We start from the raw sequence: 13,800 nt of genomic DNA on the forward strand, positions 1-13,800 counted from the left end.
TGAATTGCACACTTTTTCAGAAAAGGGTTAAGTTCTGATACATGCTTATGAAAAACATATACTCAACAAAATCTAAATATTCTAACATCCTTTAAATAACTTGAATCTGTAGCCTACAACTCTCCTCGCCCCTCCCTCAAACAAAGCAAAACCAAACTGAAAATGTCTTCCCAGGAATCTAGGACACTCTCGAGGCAGCCAAATCCCCGGAACTATGTAGAACCATTTATAGAAAGCATCCACAGTAATCAGAGCATTTGAAGGCTGAGTCCTCTGGTTAGTTATCCAGAAAAAGCTACCAGTGAAAATTAATTTGCACTCAGAGACTGGAGAGGTGTGTAAACAGAGTCACACTGTTTTCAATTTATTGATAGCAGACTGTCCCTGCTAGTAGATGATCTGGGCAGTTAGGGCCAGCGCTGTAAAAAGTATCTCACCAACAGCCCTGGAAGAACACCCAAAAAAGCAAAAAGTCCACAAAAAAATGCAGTAAATGGGTCAGTTGTGTTGTTTAAATGTTTTCTGAGTATCTTTGCTTCTTCTTCCAAACGGAAGTGAGCATGGCAGAATGTGCTAGAAGACAATTAGATATCTTCGCATTTTTTCTTCAGCATTTTGAGTTCAAATTTCCAAGGTTTGGATGCGACAATAAAGGTGCAAAGAACCGTCTAAAACAGAAAAGAAGATCAATCATCAGTTGCATGAAAGAAACAGGCAACAGATAAACAAAAACAGAAAAAGTTCCTATTTTCAGGTGCCGGGATCTTGTCTGGGGTGGGCAAAGAGGTTGTCGGAGTCGACCATGCACTCGTGGTTCACAGGGCTGCTGACCTAGGATCTGGGGGCAGAGTCGGCCTCACTCGCCAAGCCCTTGGCAATCACCATCCTCTGATGGAGCAAGGGTCAGAGCCAGGGCCGGTCATCCCTGTCTCCAGCCCTAGAGCCCTTCAGCCAACCACGCCAGCTTCCCCTTAGCCCACAGAGACACTGTGCTGCATGCAGGACCCAGCAGGTTCTGACCAGGTGAGGCATCACAGAAAGGACAGAATCCTGCATGCCACAGGCAAAGGGGGTCAACATCTGGCCAGAGACCAAGAAGAAGAATTTGCAGTGGACAGAGTTGGGGAGAGATATATAGATCTCTTCCCAGAGTCCTGCAGAATGAGCTAGATTTCAGGCTCACGGTGTCAGAATGAGCATACCTGTGGCCCTCCTCTCTCTGCTAAAATTGTTATTCAGTTAGAATGAGGAGATCAAACAACAGTGTCTCCATAACAAAATGGAAGCACTGTTGGGCTGATGAAGGATCGTTGATGTTCTATGAGATATGATCAGAGTGAGGGAGGAAATGGCAACCAGCTACCCAGACAGGCCATTGAAGAAATGAGTCCTGCCCTCCTCGGTGCCTCCAGGCTGGAGGGGGACGTCCAGGATGAGGGTGAGCCTGCACGGGGCAGTGGGGGGAGCAGGGAGGGTGGGCTCTGGGTTTATTAGGGGGTTGACTAAGAGCTTAACTTCTGGATCAGCCAAGGTAGACCAAAAATCACCAGGAAGCAGAGGAATTGAAAAGCCTAATCCTAGAGGGCATTTCAGCAATGTGTATTTAAAATATTTAAAATGTGTCAGGTTACCAGATGTGTAATTCAGCTTCTGGGAGCTTTGCTTTATATATACAAATGGATATAAAGAAGAATATTCTTTACAACACTGTTCATACTAGTTAAAAATTAGAAAAGCTTAAATAACTAATTCCTGGGTAATGACTAATAATACGTGAACCTAGAACCATAAAATGAAATCAAATAATTTCATTGCATGATACTCTCAAACAATTTTACAGTTTTAGAAATGCTTAGGTTTTATTATTAAATGAAACTCTAGATTATAAACCAGAGTGATTCCAATGATATAAAAGCATGGATATAGTATAAATAAAGAAAAACAGGATATAGAGTAATCTATTAACCATGGTATACTTTACTTGAGGGTATTTATGATTGATTTTAAGCTATTCAATATTTTTGAAGAATTCCAAAATATCTCCCATAATCTCCTTAAAATATCATGTCTTAAATTTTATGTCCTAAAAAGCCCTTTCTTCTTTTCTACATCCCAAAAAATAAACCAAAGAAAATAGATGAGGTCAAACCTAGAGGAACTCGGAACCAGAAAAGAACCTCATACAAGGACGAAGATAAGAAGTCTCCTTATGGTAAGAAGCAGATGTGAGCAAGCTGATGGAAGTTAATGGAGTGCTGAGCACTCGGTATGGAGGGTGGAATCATAAGGAAACAAACAAGAGGGTAAACTGTTCCCAAACCTCTCAAACCTCCCAAACCTTGGAGACTCCTACCTGATCTCCCTTTTTCCAACATGGGCTCGATTTCCTGTTTGTCCCTCCAGCTCTGCATCCCATCTGGTTTTACCTGGCTCTGTCTTACAATGCTGACCTCTTTGGACTGTGTCAAGGGGAACCCTTCCCTCTGGTTTCTGGTTATATTTGGCAGAGGGGAGAGAGAGGCAGGAGGGGAGTGCAAGCAGGGTGGCAATGGATTGGCTGTGTTCTTCCCCGTAAGTCCAAGAATGCTGTCAGGGGCCCCTGATTGCACCAGGGAAAAGGATAAGAGAAACAAACCATGGAAGTGGAAACCTGGATGACCACTGGGAATATAAAACATCTCAACCTTACTAGAAATCAGGGAGATGCCAAATAAAATGAGGAGAAAACATTTCATTTATATTAGACTGGAAAAACGTGAGACCCATAACACCCAGTGCAGGTAAGGCTGTGGTGAGAAGATCAGTCACATGCTGCACTGATGGAAGGTATGCTGGTGCAGCCACTATGGAGAGTAAAATGAAAGGTGTGTGTTCTGTGTGGCCTACAGTAAAGTTGAAGTTGACCATGCTCTACATGTGGCAGGTTCACTGCCAAGTTCCTCCCTGGAGAAATTCTCACTAGTTCACTGCATTGTTGCTAAAAATGAGAAATTAAAACAGCCAAACGTGTCCAAAATTGGGAAATGGCTAAATACAATATAATATAGTCTTATAATATATACAATTAACAGAACATTTTTCTGCCACTTTCTATATATATCAACAGGCACAAAAAATCATTAGGCCTAAGTAAATAACAACAGATTGTACCAACATGAATAAATCTCTAAACATTTTGTTGAGTGAAAAAATATACAAGTTCTGAAATTGATATAAATTTTGAAAAACACACAAAACTCTACATGTATAATATGATGGTTTGAAGCTATAGGACCCCAGAAAAGTATTTTCTGAAAGTTAATTCATTTCTGTGGGTGTGGATCCATTGTAAGGAGGATCTTTTGGTGAGTAAGATCTCAATTTAAGATGTGACCCACCTCATTCAGGGTGGGTCTTAATCCTCTTACTGGAGTCCTTTATAAGGGAATGAAATTCAGATGAAGAGAGGAAGCCATGGAAGCAAGAAGCTGGACGCACTGAAGGAGAAGGCACAGACCAGCAGATGTTGCTGTGTGCCTTGCCATGTGGCAGAGGACCCAGGATCACCTGTCACTGGTCTTCAGAAAGAAAGCATCATCTTGATGATGTCCAGGTTTGGACATTTTCACAGCTTCAAAACTATAAGTTTGTAAGCTAATAAATTCCCACTATTAAAAGCCAGCCCATTTTGTAGTATTTGTTTTGGGCAGTGTGCTGGTTTGTATAAATTATGTCACCCAGAAAAAGCCGTATTCTCTGGTACAGTCTTGTTGGGGCAGATGTATTGGTGTGGATTAGGTTGGAACCTATTGGTTCAGTATTTCCATGGAGGTGTGGCCACTCCCATTCATCATGGGCCTTGATTAGTTTACTAGAGCCTTATATAAGCTCAGACAGAAGGAGCTCACTGCTGTAGCTGAGACAGACATTTTGAAGGCGGCCATTGGAAGCTGATGCAGACATTTTGGAGAACGCCACTTTGAAACTCAACCTGAGAGCAAGCAGACGCCAGCCATGTGCCTTCCCAGCTAACAGAGGTTTTCTGGACACCAATGGCCTTTCTCCAGTGAAGGTACACTTTTTTGATGGACATTATATGGCTTTAAGGCTGTAACTGTGTAACCAAATAAACCCCCTTTAAAAGCCAGTCCATTTCTGGTGTTTTGCATTCTGGCAGCATTAGCAAACCGGAACAGGCAGCTTAGCAAATTGGAACACATATATAAAAGTTTTAAAACATGGAAAAATATGTTACCCACAAAATTTAGAAGAGTTGTTATCTTTGGGGGGGGGACTAGATTATCACATTTCACTTCTTAAAATATTTACAATTAATGGGATAAAATGATAACAGTTGTAAAATCTGTGTGGCAGGTACATGGGTATTTGAAAATTTCTTCCAGTACTTACCTGGATTTTTGAAGTATTACTTAATTTTTAAAAACATTTCTAATCATGTATAACAAGAGTTAACTCTCTTGATATTCCCATCCACTTGCATTTTTGGCATCCTGACATAGTGTCTACTATTCATTAAAGTATTAAGATATTTTTAATTTGAGCATGTACTAGGCAATTTTTGGCAACCAATAATCTGTGATTATTTATGCCTAGCCATGTCTTGTGCCAACTTTGGTTATATAATAAATTGGTGAAGAAAAAACACATAAGGCACAGAAATATACATGCATAAGGGTTTTCATTGTTGCTTTGTTTATGAAAGAGAAAAGTAGGAAGTAGATGGACAAGACAAATTTAAAAAGATGAAAAAGGAAGTTGCACCAAAATGCACATAGTACCTCACCAGTTATGTTTTAAAAAGGAAATGTTTATGGAAATGTAAAGGGAAATTTTCCTGTGGATTTCCACACAAAGGATCCCAGCAGTATTTCCTGTGGAGGGGAGGGGAATTGGGACATATTCAAGATATCCTGTTGAGTATGTCATCACTTTTGCATATTTAAATGATAATGTATTTTTATAAAATATTTGTGTGCATTTAAAATAATTACATTTCAACCAACCATATTCCTGTTAGTGAAATGTGATGAGAGTAAGGACATTTTCGAATAAGGCCGAGAGATGAACTGGCCCCTCTTTGACATCCCCCATCTGGTGCAAGGCCTGGCAGCACCAGACCCAGCTGGGATTGCTTCTTACCTCTGATTTGAAGCAAAACACTTATCATACAAGGCCATGTTGGGCATGGGGGCCACCAGGCTGGGGGTCTCCAGACTGCCCCAAAGCCTCCCAGGCCTTTGTGTTTATCTCCTCCTCTTCTCCTCATTGGTGAGGGAAGGAGTCTCACCCTAGGGTTGTGGGGATAGCCAGAGACATGGCACCTGTCACTGGGCAGATGAGGTGGACGGTAGTTTATTAGTGGCATATACTCACTGGCCGGGGGAAGAGGACACCACCACCACCTGGGGGTTGGGGCAGAGGGAACGAGCAGGGGCAAGCTTTGTAGTAACAAGAGGTCAGGGTTATCCCTGGCTCCCCTGGGAAGATGTAACTGGCTTGTTTGAATAATTCCATGTGCTGGCAGTGAACTGAAACCCATGACTCTAGGATAAGCAGGAAATGCACGTACCTGGCTCCCTTAATAAGGGGAGGGGGACCTTATCTGTGGGTGCAGAGTGGGTAGTGGTAGGGTGCAACAATGAAAACCTTTATGCATGTATATATTCTTGCAGCTAGGCCATTGAGGCCTTCCTGACTTTCCCAGATGTCAAGGAAGCACTTAACACTGAATCTTAATTTTAGGGTTACCCTGCAGCCTTCCACACAGCAGTCGGGCTGTTGGAACCAGTCAAGAAGAGTTTCTTCTGACATTCCCTGCTTCAAAGAGATTTCAAGCTTGTGTAGTCCCAGCTCTGAGAGGTTCCCCCTTCCAAGGACATCAGTTGGGGGAAGGTCACAGCTTGCTTTTTCCCAAATCAGCACCCACAGATAAAAAGTATCTGGGGTAGATAGTTGTGCTAGATGTATTATGTCCCCCAAGAAAAACCATGATCTTTTAATCCAATCTTGTAAAATATTTGGATTAGGTTGTTTCCATGGAGATGTGACTCACCCAACTGTAGGTAATAATTTTGATTAGATTATTTCCATGGAGATGTGGCCTCACCCATTCAGTGTGGGTCTTGATTAATTTACTGGAGTTCTTTAAAAAGAGTGATTACAGGCCCAGGCTGCTGCAGCTGAGAGAGACATTTTGGAGATGGCTGTTGAGAGCACACTTTTGCTAGCCCAGAGTTTGTCTGGGAGAAACTAAGAGAACACCGCTAGACAGTTGGAAAGAAATGTCCTGGGAAAAGGCCGTTTTGAAACTAGAACCCTGGAGCAGATGCCAGCCACATACCTGTGCCTTCCCTGCTGACAGAGGTTTTCCAGACCCCATAGGCCATTATTCAGTGATGCCTATTGCTGATGCCTTTGTTTGGACACTTTTATGGCCTTAGGACTGTAACTTTGCAACCAAATAAACCCCCTTTATAAAAGCTAATCCATTTCTGGTATTTTGCATTCTGGCAGCATTAGCAAACCAGAACAATAGTCTACAAAGACAGCTGCCTCCAACACCTTCCCTGCCAGGACATGGCACACAGAGAGCACAGTATAGAAAGGAATCGATGCCCTCCCCTTGTGTCTGGGCTGGCCTGGTGACTTGCTGTGGGCAATAGAATGAGATGGAGTGGCATTCTGGAACTTTGCAGCTGAGGCCTCAGGAGGACTGGTAGGTACTTCTGCTTTCTCCTCTTGGAAACTAGTTAAGATGTTTAACTCCCTTAGAACCACCATGTCATGAGGAAGTCCAAGTAGAGGGTGACTGACTTGTTCCAGTTTGCCCAGGGCTTTCCTGAGTGTAGCATTAAAAGTCCCATATCCCAGGTGTTCTGGTTTGCTGGAGACTGCTCCAGAGTTCTGGTTTCAAAATGGCTTTCTCCAAGGATGTTCCTCTCTAGGCTGCAGTTTCTCTCCAAAGTGTCACTCTCAGTTGCTCTTGGGGCATCTGTCCTCTCTTTGCTTCTCCAGAGCAAAAGTCTGCTTTCAAAGGCTGTCTCCAAAATGTCTCTGTAAACCGCAGTTCCTGTCTCAGCTCCTGTGCATTCTTCAGTGTCCCTCTTGGCTGTAGCAAGCTCCCTACTTCTGCCTGAGCTTATATAATGCTCCAGTAAACTAATCAAGACCCATGCTGAATGGGCTGGCCATACCTCCACAGAAGCAATCCAGTCAGAATCATCACCCACAGTTGGGTGGGTTGCTTCTCCATAGAAACACTCAAAGAATTACAATCTAATCAACACTGATATGTCTGCCCACACAAGATTCCATCAAAGATAATGTGTTTTGGGGGACATAATACATTCAAACAGGCAAGCCAGGAAAACTCTGGTCCTGAACAAGCCAGGACCTTGATCTCCCAACCGTTTGCCCCACGGAGAGGCTTAAGCAGAATTGGAAAGACATCTGGCCCACTCCCCTAGCTGTGTCATCCATCCCAGCTGGGGCACCCGAAATATGAGTAAAGAAGCCATCTGGAATGGTCCTGCCCCAGCAGACTCCGCAGGGGGTGGAATAATTGCCCATCAGAACCCAGCCAAGATTGCAGAATAGGACAAACAATAAACCGTTGTTGCTTTATACCTCTAAGTGCATGTGTGGGTTGGAGGGGTGGTGGTGAGATCAGCAACATGTAATAGAAAGAGTGCTGCATGTCTAGAACCTGGCCATTCACAGTCCTGAACATGAACAGAATATGGCTCAAAAAGGAAACTAGAGAATCAAAATAGGGTCAGTTCCATCATTTTGCTTCTGGTATGCAGACCTACAGGGCCATTGCCCCCTGCTGATCTCGGTCACATACCTTTTTCATTTTGGGATCCTGTTGAAATAAGCAGTTTTCATTGTCTCCTGAAATTTTCTTACACATTGTCCGGGCAATTTGGGCTTCAATATAGTAGTCCAAACTATCTGTGACCTGTCGATGAACAACTAAGAAATTAGATATCATAAACGAAGACTGTATACTGTGTCTATTGCTATGTCTGATAAATAAACACGTCATTGACTGTTTAGGACAAAGAAAGTCTGCCCCCTTCCTTGAACTCTCTCTTCTACAATTTCCTGACAGCAGGTGTAGGGTAATCTAAATTATCTTACCCTGATAATTGTGTGTGTGTGTCACAGTCACCCACAGTTATAGTGGTTCTCACACTTTAGTGGATACCAAAAAATGTAGGGTCCTCAATCCCTCCCTCATTGTTCTTATTCAGGGCAAATATTGTATGACCTCATTAATAGGAAATAATTAGAATACGTACACTCATAAAGTCAGAATCTAGAATACAGGTTACCAAGGTATGGGGTGTGGGTAGGGAAAGAGGATCTCCTGGGAAGTCAGAGATTTGAAGCATGAGGAGGATCCAATGGGCTGCTGTTAAATTGAAGATGGATGGGTCTCATGATGAGGAATGAGGGGACCTCTAAAACTTGGGAGAGGCCCCCAGTGGGGACATTAGTCCTACAACCACAAAGAACTGAATTCTGCCAACAGCAAGACTCAGCTTGAAAAGTGTATTTTATCCTTCAGAGCCTCCAGACAAAATCCAGCTCAGCCAACTCCTTTGTTTCAGCCTTGCCATACCCTGAGCAGAAAGTCAGCCACACCAGGCTGGACTTTTGAGCTACATACAGAACTGTGAGCTAAAAAGTGGGTTTGATGGTGAGTTCAGGTTCAACTTGGCCAGGTGACAGTGTCCAGTCATCTGGTCAAGCAAGAACTGTCCTAACCATTACTGCAAGGACATTGCATGGCTGGTTAATGAACCAGAAGGCTGGTTTATTAAATCATCAGTCAACTGATTGCATCTGTGGCTGATTACATCTACTATCAAGTAAGGGTGTGTCTTCTGCAGTGAGAGAATCCAATCAGTTGAATTTAATCCAATCAGTTAAAGACTTTTAAGGGAACTCTCCTCTCCTGGGGAGTTCATCAAAGACCTTCATGGGAGTTGCCAGCTCATGACCTTCCCTACGGAATTTGGACTTGTGCATCTCCACAGTTGCATGAGACACTTTTATAACATCTCATATTTACAGACATCTCCTGCTGGTTCTGTTTCCCTGGAGAACCCTGACTAATACAGTGGATGTTGTTTTAAGGTATAAATTTTGCAGGAATTTGTTATACAGCAATAAGAAATGAATACTATGGGCTACAAGAAACCTTCCCTGAGAGGTTATATCCAGCTGTGTATATGCCAATTAATAGTCAGTAAATATGAAACCACTAATTCATGGTGAAAGGATAGACTCTTTAGCAGATGATGTTCAGAAAAATGACACTGCATGGAGAAAAATGAAACTGGCTTCCTAACTTACTAAAGGGGAATCCAGAAGAATTAAAGACAAATATAAAAAAGAGCAAATATAGATTATCTTTGTGGGCTCCAGTTCATGAATAACAATGAAAAGAAGAATTTGATTCCATCAAAAGGGTTTATCTGCAAGAAAAAGGAGAGCGCAGACAAAGTTAACAGGTGGTTGATTGGGAGAAGGTATTTACAATATCTAAAACTGACAAGAGACTATCAGATAGCATACACAAAAACTTCTGTGATAAAGATAGGGACCTCAAGCGAAAACTGGCTATAAGACACAATTCACAAATGAGAAAACCCAAAAGGGTAACAGGCATGAACAGAGATGTTCAAACTGAAACTTAAAGAAATATGGATTAAGTCAACAGTTTTTCAATTTATACAGACCAGAAACTGAAAAAAAAAAAGATAGAAAACTGCCAAGTATTGGTGGAGAAGAGAGTATTAAGAACTTTTGTATAATCTTTTGGTACATGATCAAGTTAAATAAACACATACCCTTTGAACCAGTATTCCCGCTCCTGGGAACATCCCAGAGAAATTCTCAGACAGGTCTGTAAGGGGCATATACAAGGTTGTTCATAACAACACTGCTTGTGGTAGCAAGAAAGTGGAGTTCAAATAGGTATTCATTTTGGGGGGAATAGATAAGATGTAGTAGATGCACATCATAGATTACTATGGAGCAGCTAGGAAATAAAATACTAGATGTTTTCACAGCACTGTGGCCAGCTTTAAAACATAGAGGTACGTGGAGAGAAAAGTTTCTAATTTATCTTCTCCTTTTCTCTCTTGGTCAAACTCAAGTCGAGTTTCTGCTCCCATGACTCTTATCAAGTCATGGGACTGCGTTTGCAGACACAGGAAGAGGCAAAACAGGTAAGATTAAAGCCCAAAATGATCATTCTGGAAGAAGAGTGAAAACTATTTTAAGAACTACATGGCAGATTTGGGAAAAATCAGACATTACAGGATCTAAAATATAATGCCTAAATTTAATACCAGACTTAGATAAGGACCCCACATCACATTTAGTCATCATGTTTCTTACATCTCTAATCTACAACAGCTTTCCAGCATTTTTTCTGTTTCTCATGACATGGATATTTTTGGGTGGTCTTACAGAATATCTGCGTGCTCCTTGTGGCTAGATTCTGGGTATGCATTTGGGGCAATAATACTACAGATGTGATGTTGTGTCCTCCTCAACCCATCCCATCAATGAGCATGAGCATTTGGGGAGGGAGGTGTTTCCCTGTCTCAGATTTCCTGTCTGTAAATGTTTCTTTGCTCCTTTGTAAGGAATAAATCTCTGCAGTGACTGGTTCCCCGATGACTCTCTCACCCCATGGCTGTTGCACCTTTGATGGAACGTTCCCTGCATTTATCACCTGGTGGCTGCAAAAGGTGACTTGATAGACAAGTCACTTTAACATCTAACTGTAGGCATGTTCTGTAAAGAAGAGCCCTCCTTGCTGCCCCAGCTCCCCTTTTCAGGGCTGGCTGGACTCGCAATGTCTTTGCTTGTTCATTATGTCACAACCCACCCTGGGCATTGTTCATTTTGATGCTCCTACTGTCCCAAACTTGGAGCCCTCCCACCTACAGCCAACCCCCATCCTGGCAGGACATTGAGGCCATTCAAAGTCCCTTCAAGCTACCTTCTGTGCTGTTACCCAGACTTTTTACACAACTATAACCAATTTTAAGTTACTTTAATGGATGTCCCAGCCCCAGATCCACCTCAAAATAACAAAGCATTCTTTACATGTAGTTAATTTTCTTTCAAAAACCTCTAACATAAAATTAATATTATTTTTAGCTAAAGGCATGTCTCAGCTGTGTTATCCATTCTCTCCTTCAATAGACATCCATGGCTAAGGCTTCCTCCCCACCCCCGGCTGAGGACCAGAAACAAAGAACAAGGAGCCAATGATGCACCAACCTGCTCCTGAGACTTGAGAATCTGCACCACGCGGAAGATGTACTTGTCCTTACTGGCCTTGTTATACTCCTTCATGGCGAACCAGAGTGCCTGCTGCACGTACACATAGTCTGTGGGGATGTCCTGGAATGCCCTCACCACCTTGGGTGAGCCCCAGGCTTGCACACTTCTGGGCACCAGCGCTGTAGCTGCCACCACGAACAGCAAGGTCTGGCAGGGTCTGGCCATGGCTCCTCAGCCAAGGGGGCAAGGGGCTGAGGCCTGCTGTCCTGCCAGGGTGTGGGTTGGCTGTAGGCAGGAGGGCTCCAGCTATCTCTGCAGGGCCCGCAGCTCCTCTTAGCACTGCTGGGGTTGGAAAGGAGTGAGGTTCTCTCACGATTGTCTTCTCCAGCTTCTCCTCTTTCCCCCAAGAGAAGTCACCTGAGAAATCTGCAGTTACAACTCAGCCCATGTGCCCTGCTTGACCTTTTCCCTTCTGGAAGAATTCATGCCTCTGTGCATGCATACCTGGGAGCTGACACACAGGCGCACACATGTGTGTGTACACATGCATGTGTACCCACACCCATGTGCATGCACCTACACACATGTAAACACACACATACCTATGTACACAAGCAACACACGCATGCAACACATGCACACAATGCACATATGTGTGCACATTCACACTCACATGTGCACACACCAATACATGTGTGCACACACTTGCACATGTGCATGAATGCACACACCCCTTTCTTCCCTACCAGGCAGACCTCCTATCTCCTCACTTGTGTAGGTCCCCCCACGCTCAGGGAAGGAGGCTACCTGTGTCAGGTATGAATGCACACACAGGCACCAGGTCCTCAAGCAGAAGGACTTCCACTGCAGAACGTGGCTGTCAGAACTCATCTTATTTTCTCAAAGCCTTTCTGGGGTATGCAAGAAATTCCTCACTCAGCATCCTAAGCCTTCACACAGGCCTCAAAACTGCACCCCCAGGCCCTCTCCCCTCTCTGGTCAGGCTCACTGATAAGAGCGCAAGCGTCTGTTACTGAGTGTTATTGAGTATTACCAGGACCTGCGATAAGTTTTTCCCACATTTTGTCTCATTCAATCATTGCCACCTCCCATGAGGGCCAGTGGAATTAGCAACCCCTCCTAAAGAGCCTAAAGAGGCTCCTAAAGAGTGAATCCCAAGGCTACGTACTTGATTGAAGCATCCCTCTGGGTGTTAACTCACTGCCTGCCCTCACACACCCTTCTACTCCGGCCTCAATCTAAGGGCCATGTATATATGGATTTCAACTTGTAATGTGGGTTTGCTTCTGAGGATGCTCAGTTCTACTGTAGAAAACAAATCAGGGTGTAGTTTGCAAGACTTCCCAAACCCTTAGGTTGTGTTAAGTTGAGATGATGAGTAAGCAACTAGTTCGAGAGAGACAGGCAGAATTTGTGTTATGTTAACTAAAAATTAAGTGGTAGGTAGAGCAGATAGAGGGTGAACATAGAACATGATGGCAAACCTGAGGGACACCTGATATTCCTCAGACACTAACATCCTTGAGACTCAGGCAGCACAGATCATCCATGAACTCTTAATTTGACCACCCACTGGGGATACCATTCTGGCTCCATGTGTCTTCTCCCCAACATAAGGCAAATAAAGCCCAAGATGTGCAGATGCCCATCTATGAGCAACAGCTGTGGATGTGCAGACTTGCCCTGCATCTCTTCTGCAGAATAAGGTGCAGTACTGACCCTCAGCACCTTTGGTCTGGGACTTGACTCCATGCTGGCCCTTGTAACCACACCCTCAGTGGGAAGGCTGATGCAGCAGGAAGAGACAGGTGCAAGACCCTGGAGGGCCCCCAGGGTCCAGGTATGTGGTACTTCCGCCTCCATCTCGCTTGCACCCTGAATCTTAATAACCTACCCTCTTTGCCTTGCTCTTTGCATGATGCTTTAAATTGATTTAATAACCATAGAATTCAAGCATCCAACTTTGCTCCAGGATCCTTCCTGCTCCCTGACATCTGGAATACAGCTTGCCTGGGTGCATACATAGAGGTTACTCTTGGATGGAGTAATTTCTCAGAGGACACAGCTACACCCCAGACCCACCTCAGAAACGTTGACTCTCCAGGCTCACTGATGGCCCCTATTCCTTCTTGAGTGCTGGCTCACTCCAACCCCTGGCCACTCTCGATGCCCAGAGTGCACAGTTCATGCCCTGCCCCTGGCCAGGGATTCAGGCTGGCCTGAGCTCTGGGCTCCCTTTGCTCTCTGACTCTGGTCTTGGTCACACCTAGAGCCCCTTTGTGAGGTAACCCAGCACCTCTGATGCTGCCCAGGTGAGGGGCCTCTTGGCAGGGATCCTGCCAGCCCCCAGACATCCCCAGGACATGAGAGCCACCAGTGATTTCCCTCAACGTGAGGACCATCGGTCCTTTTGTCCCACACCTCCTGATGGATAAATCTCTGGCTTTGCTGTGAACCAGTGGGAACAAA

The 13,800-nt window shown here is 44.0% G+C and overlaps 1 protein-coding gene and 1 long non-coding RNA gene across 2 annotated transcripts; one reads left to right on the top strand and one right to left on the bottom strand.

Moving 5' to 3' along the window:
• Nucleotides 1–584: 584 nt before the first annotated feature.
• Nucleotides 585–11,535, bottom strand: LOC119515800 (cystatin-13-like). Its single transcript, XM_037811985.1, has 3 exons — nucleotides 11,308–11,535; nucleotides 7,847–7,960; nucleotides 585–668 (listed from the first exon to the last, which is right to left on the bottom strand). The coding sequence occupies exons 1-3, from the start codon at nucleotides 11,533–11,535 to the stop codon at nucleotides 585–587; spliced, it is 426 nt and encodes a 141-aa protein (XP_037667913.1).
• LOC119515801 lies at nucleotides 2,133–11,923 on the top strand. Its single transcript, XR_005213152.1, has 3 exons — nucleotides 2,133–2,212; nucleotides 10,665–10,769; nucleotides 11,230–11,923. It is a non-coding gene; the product is annotated as an uncharacterized LOC119515801 (long non-coding RNA).
• The last annotated feature ends 1,877 nt before the right edge of the window (nucleotides 11,924–13,800 follow it).

The sequence above is a fragment of the Choloepus didactylus genome, chromosome 19 (genome assembly GCF_015220235.1).
Source record: "Choloepus didactylus isolate mChoDid1 chromosome 19, mChoDid1.pri, whole genome shotgun sequence".
NCBI lineage: Eukaryota > Metazoa > Chordata > Mammalia > Pilosa > Megalonychidae > Choloepus > Choloepus didactylus.

Coding starts and splice junctions, on each gene's coding strand:
- LOC119515800 (XM_037811985.1), bottom strand. CDS start 11,535: ATGGCCAGACCCTGCCAGACCTTGCTGTTCGTGGTGGCAGCTACAGCG. Junction 7,961..11,307: donor TTCTCAAGTCTCAGGAGCAG/GTTGGTGCATCA, acceptor GTTCATCGACAG/GTCACAGATAGTTTGGACTA. Junction 669..7,846: donor AGGATCCCAAAATGAAAAAG/GTATGTGACCGA, acceptor TTTCTGTTTTAG/ACGGTTCTTTGCACCTTTAT.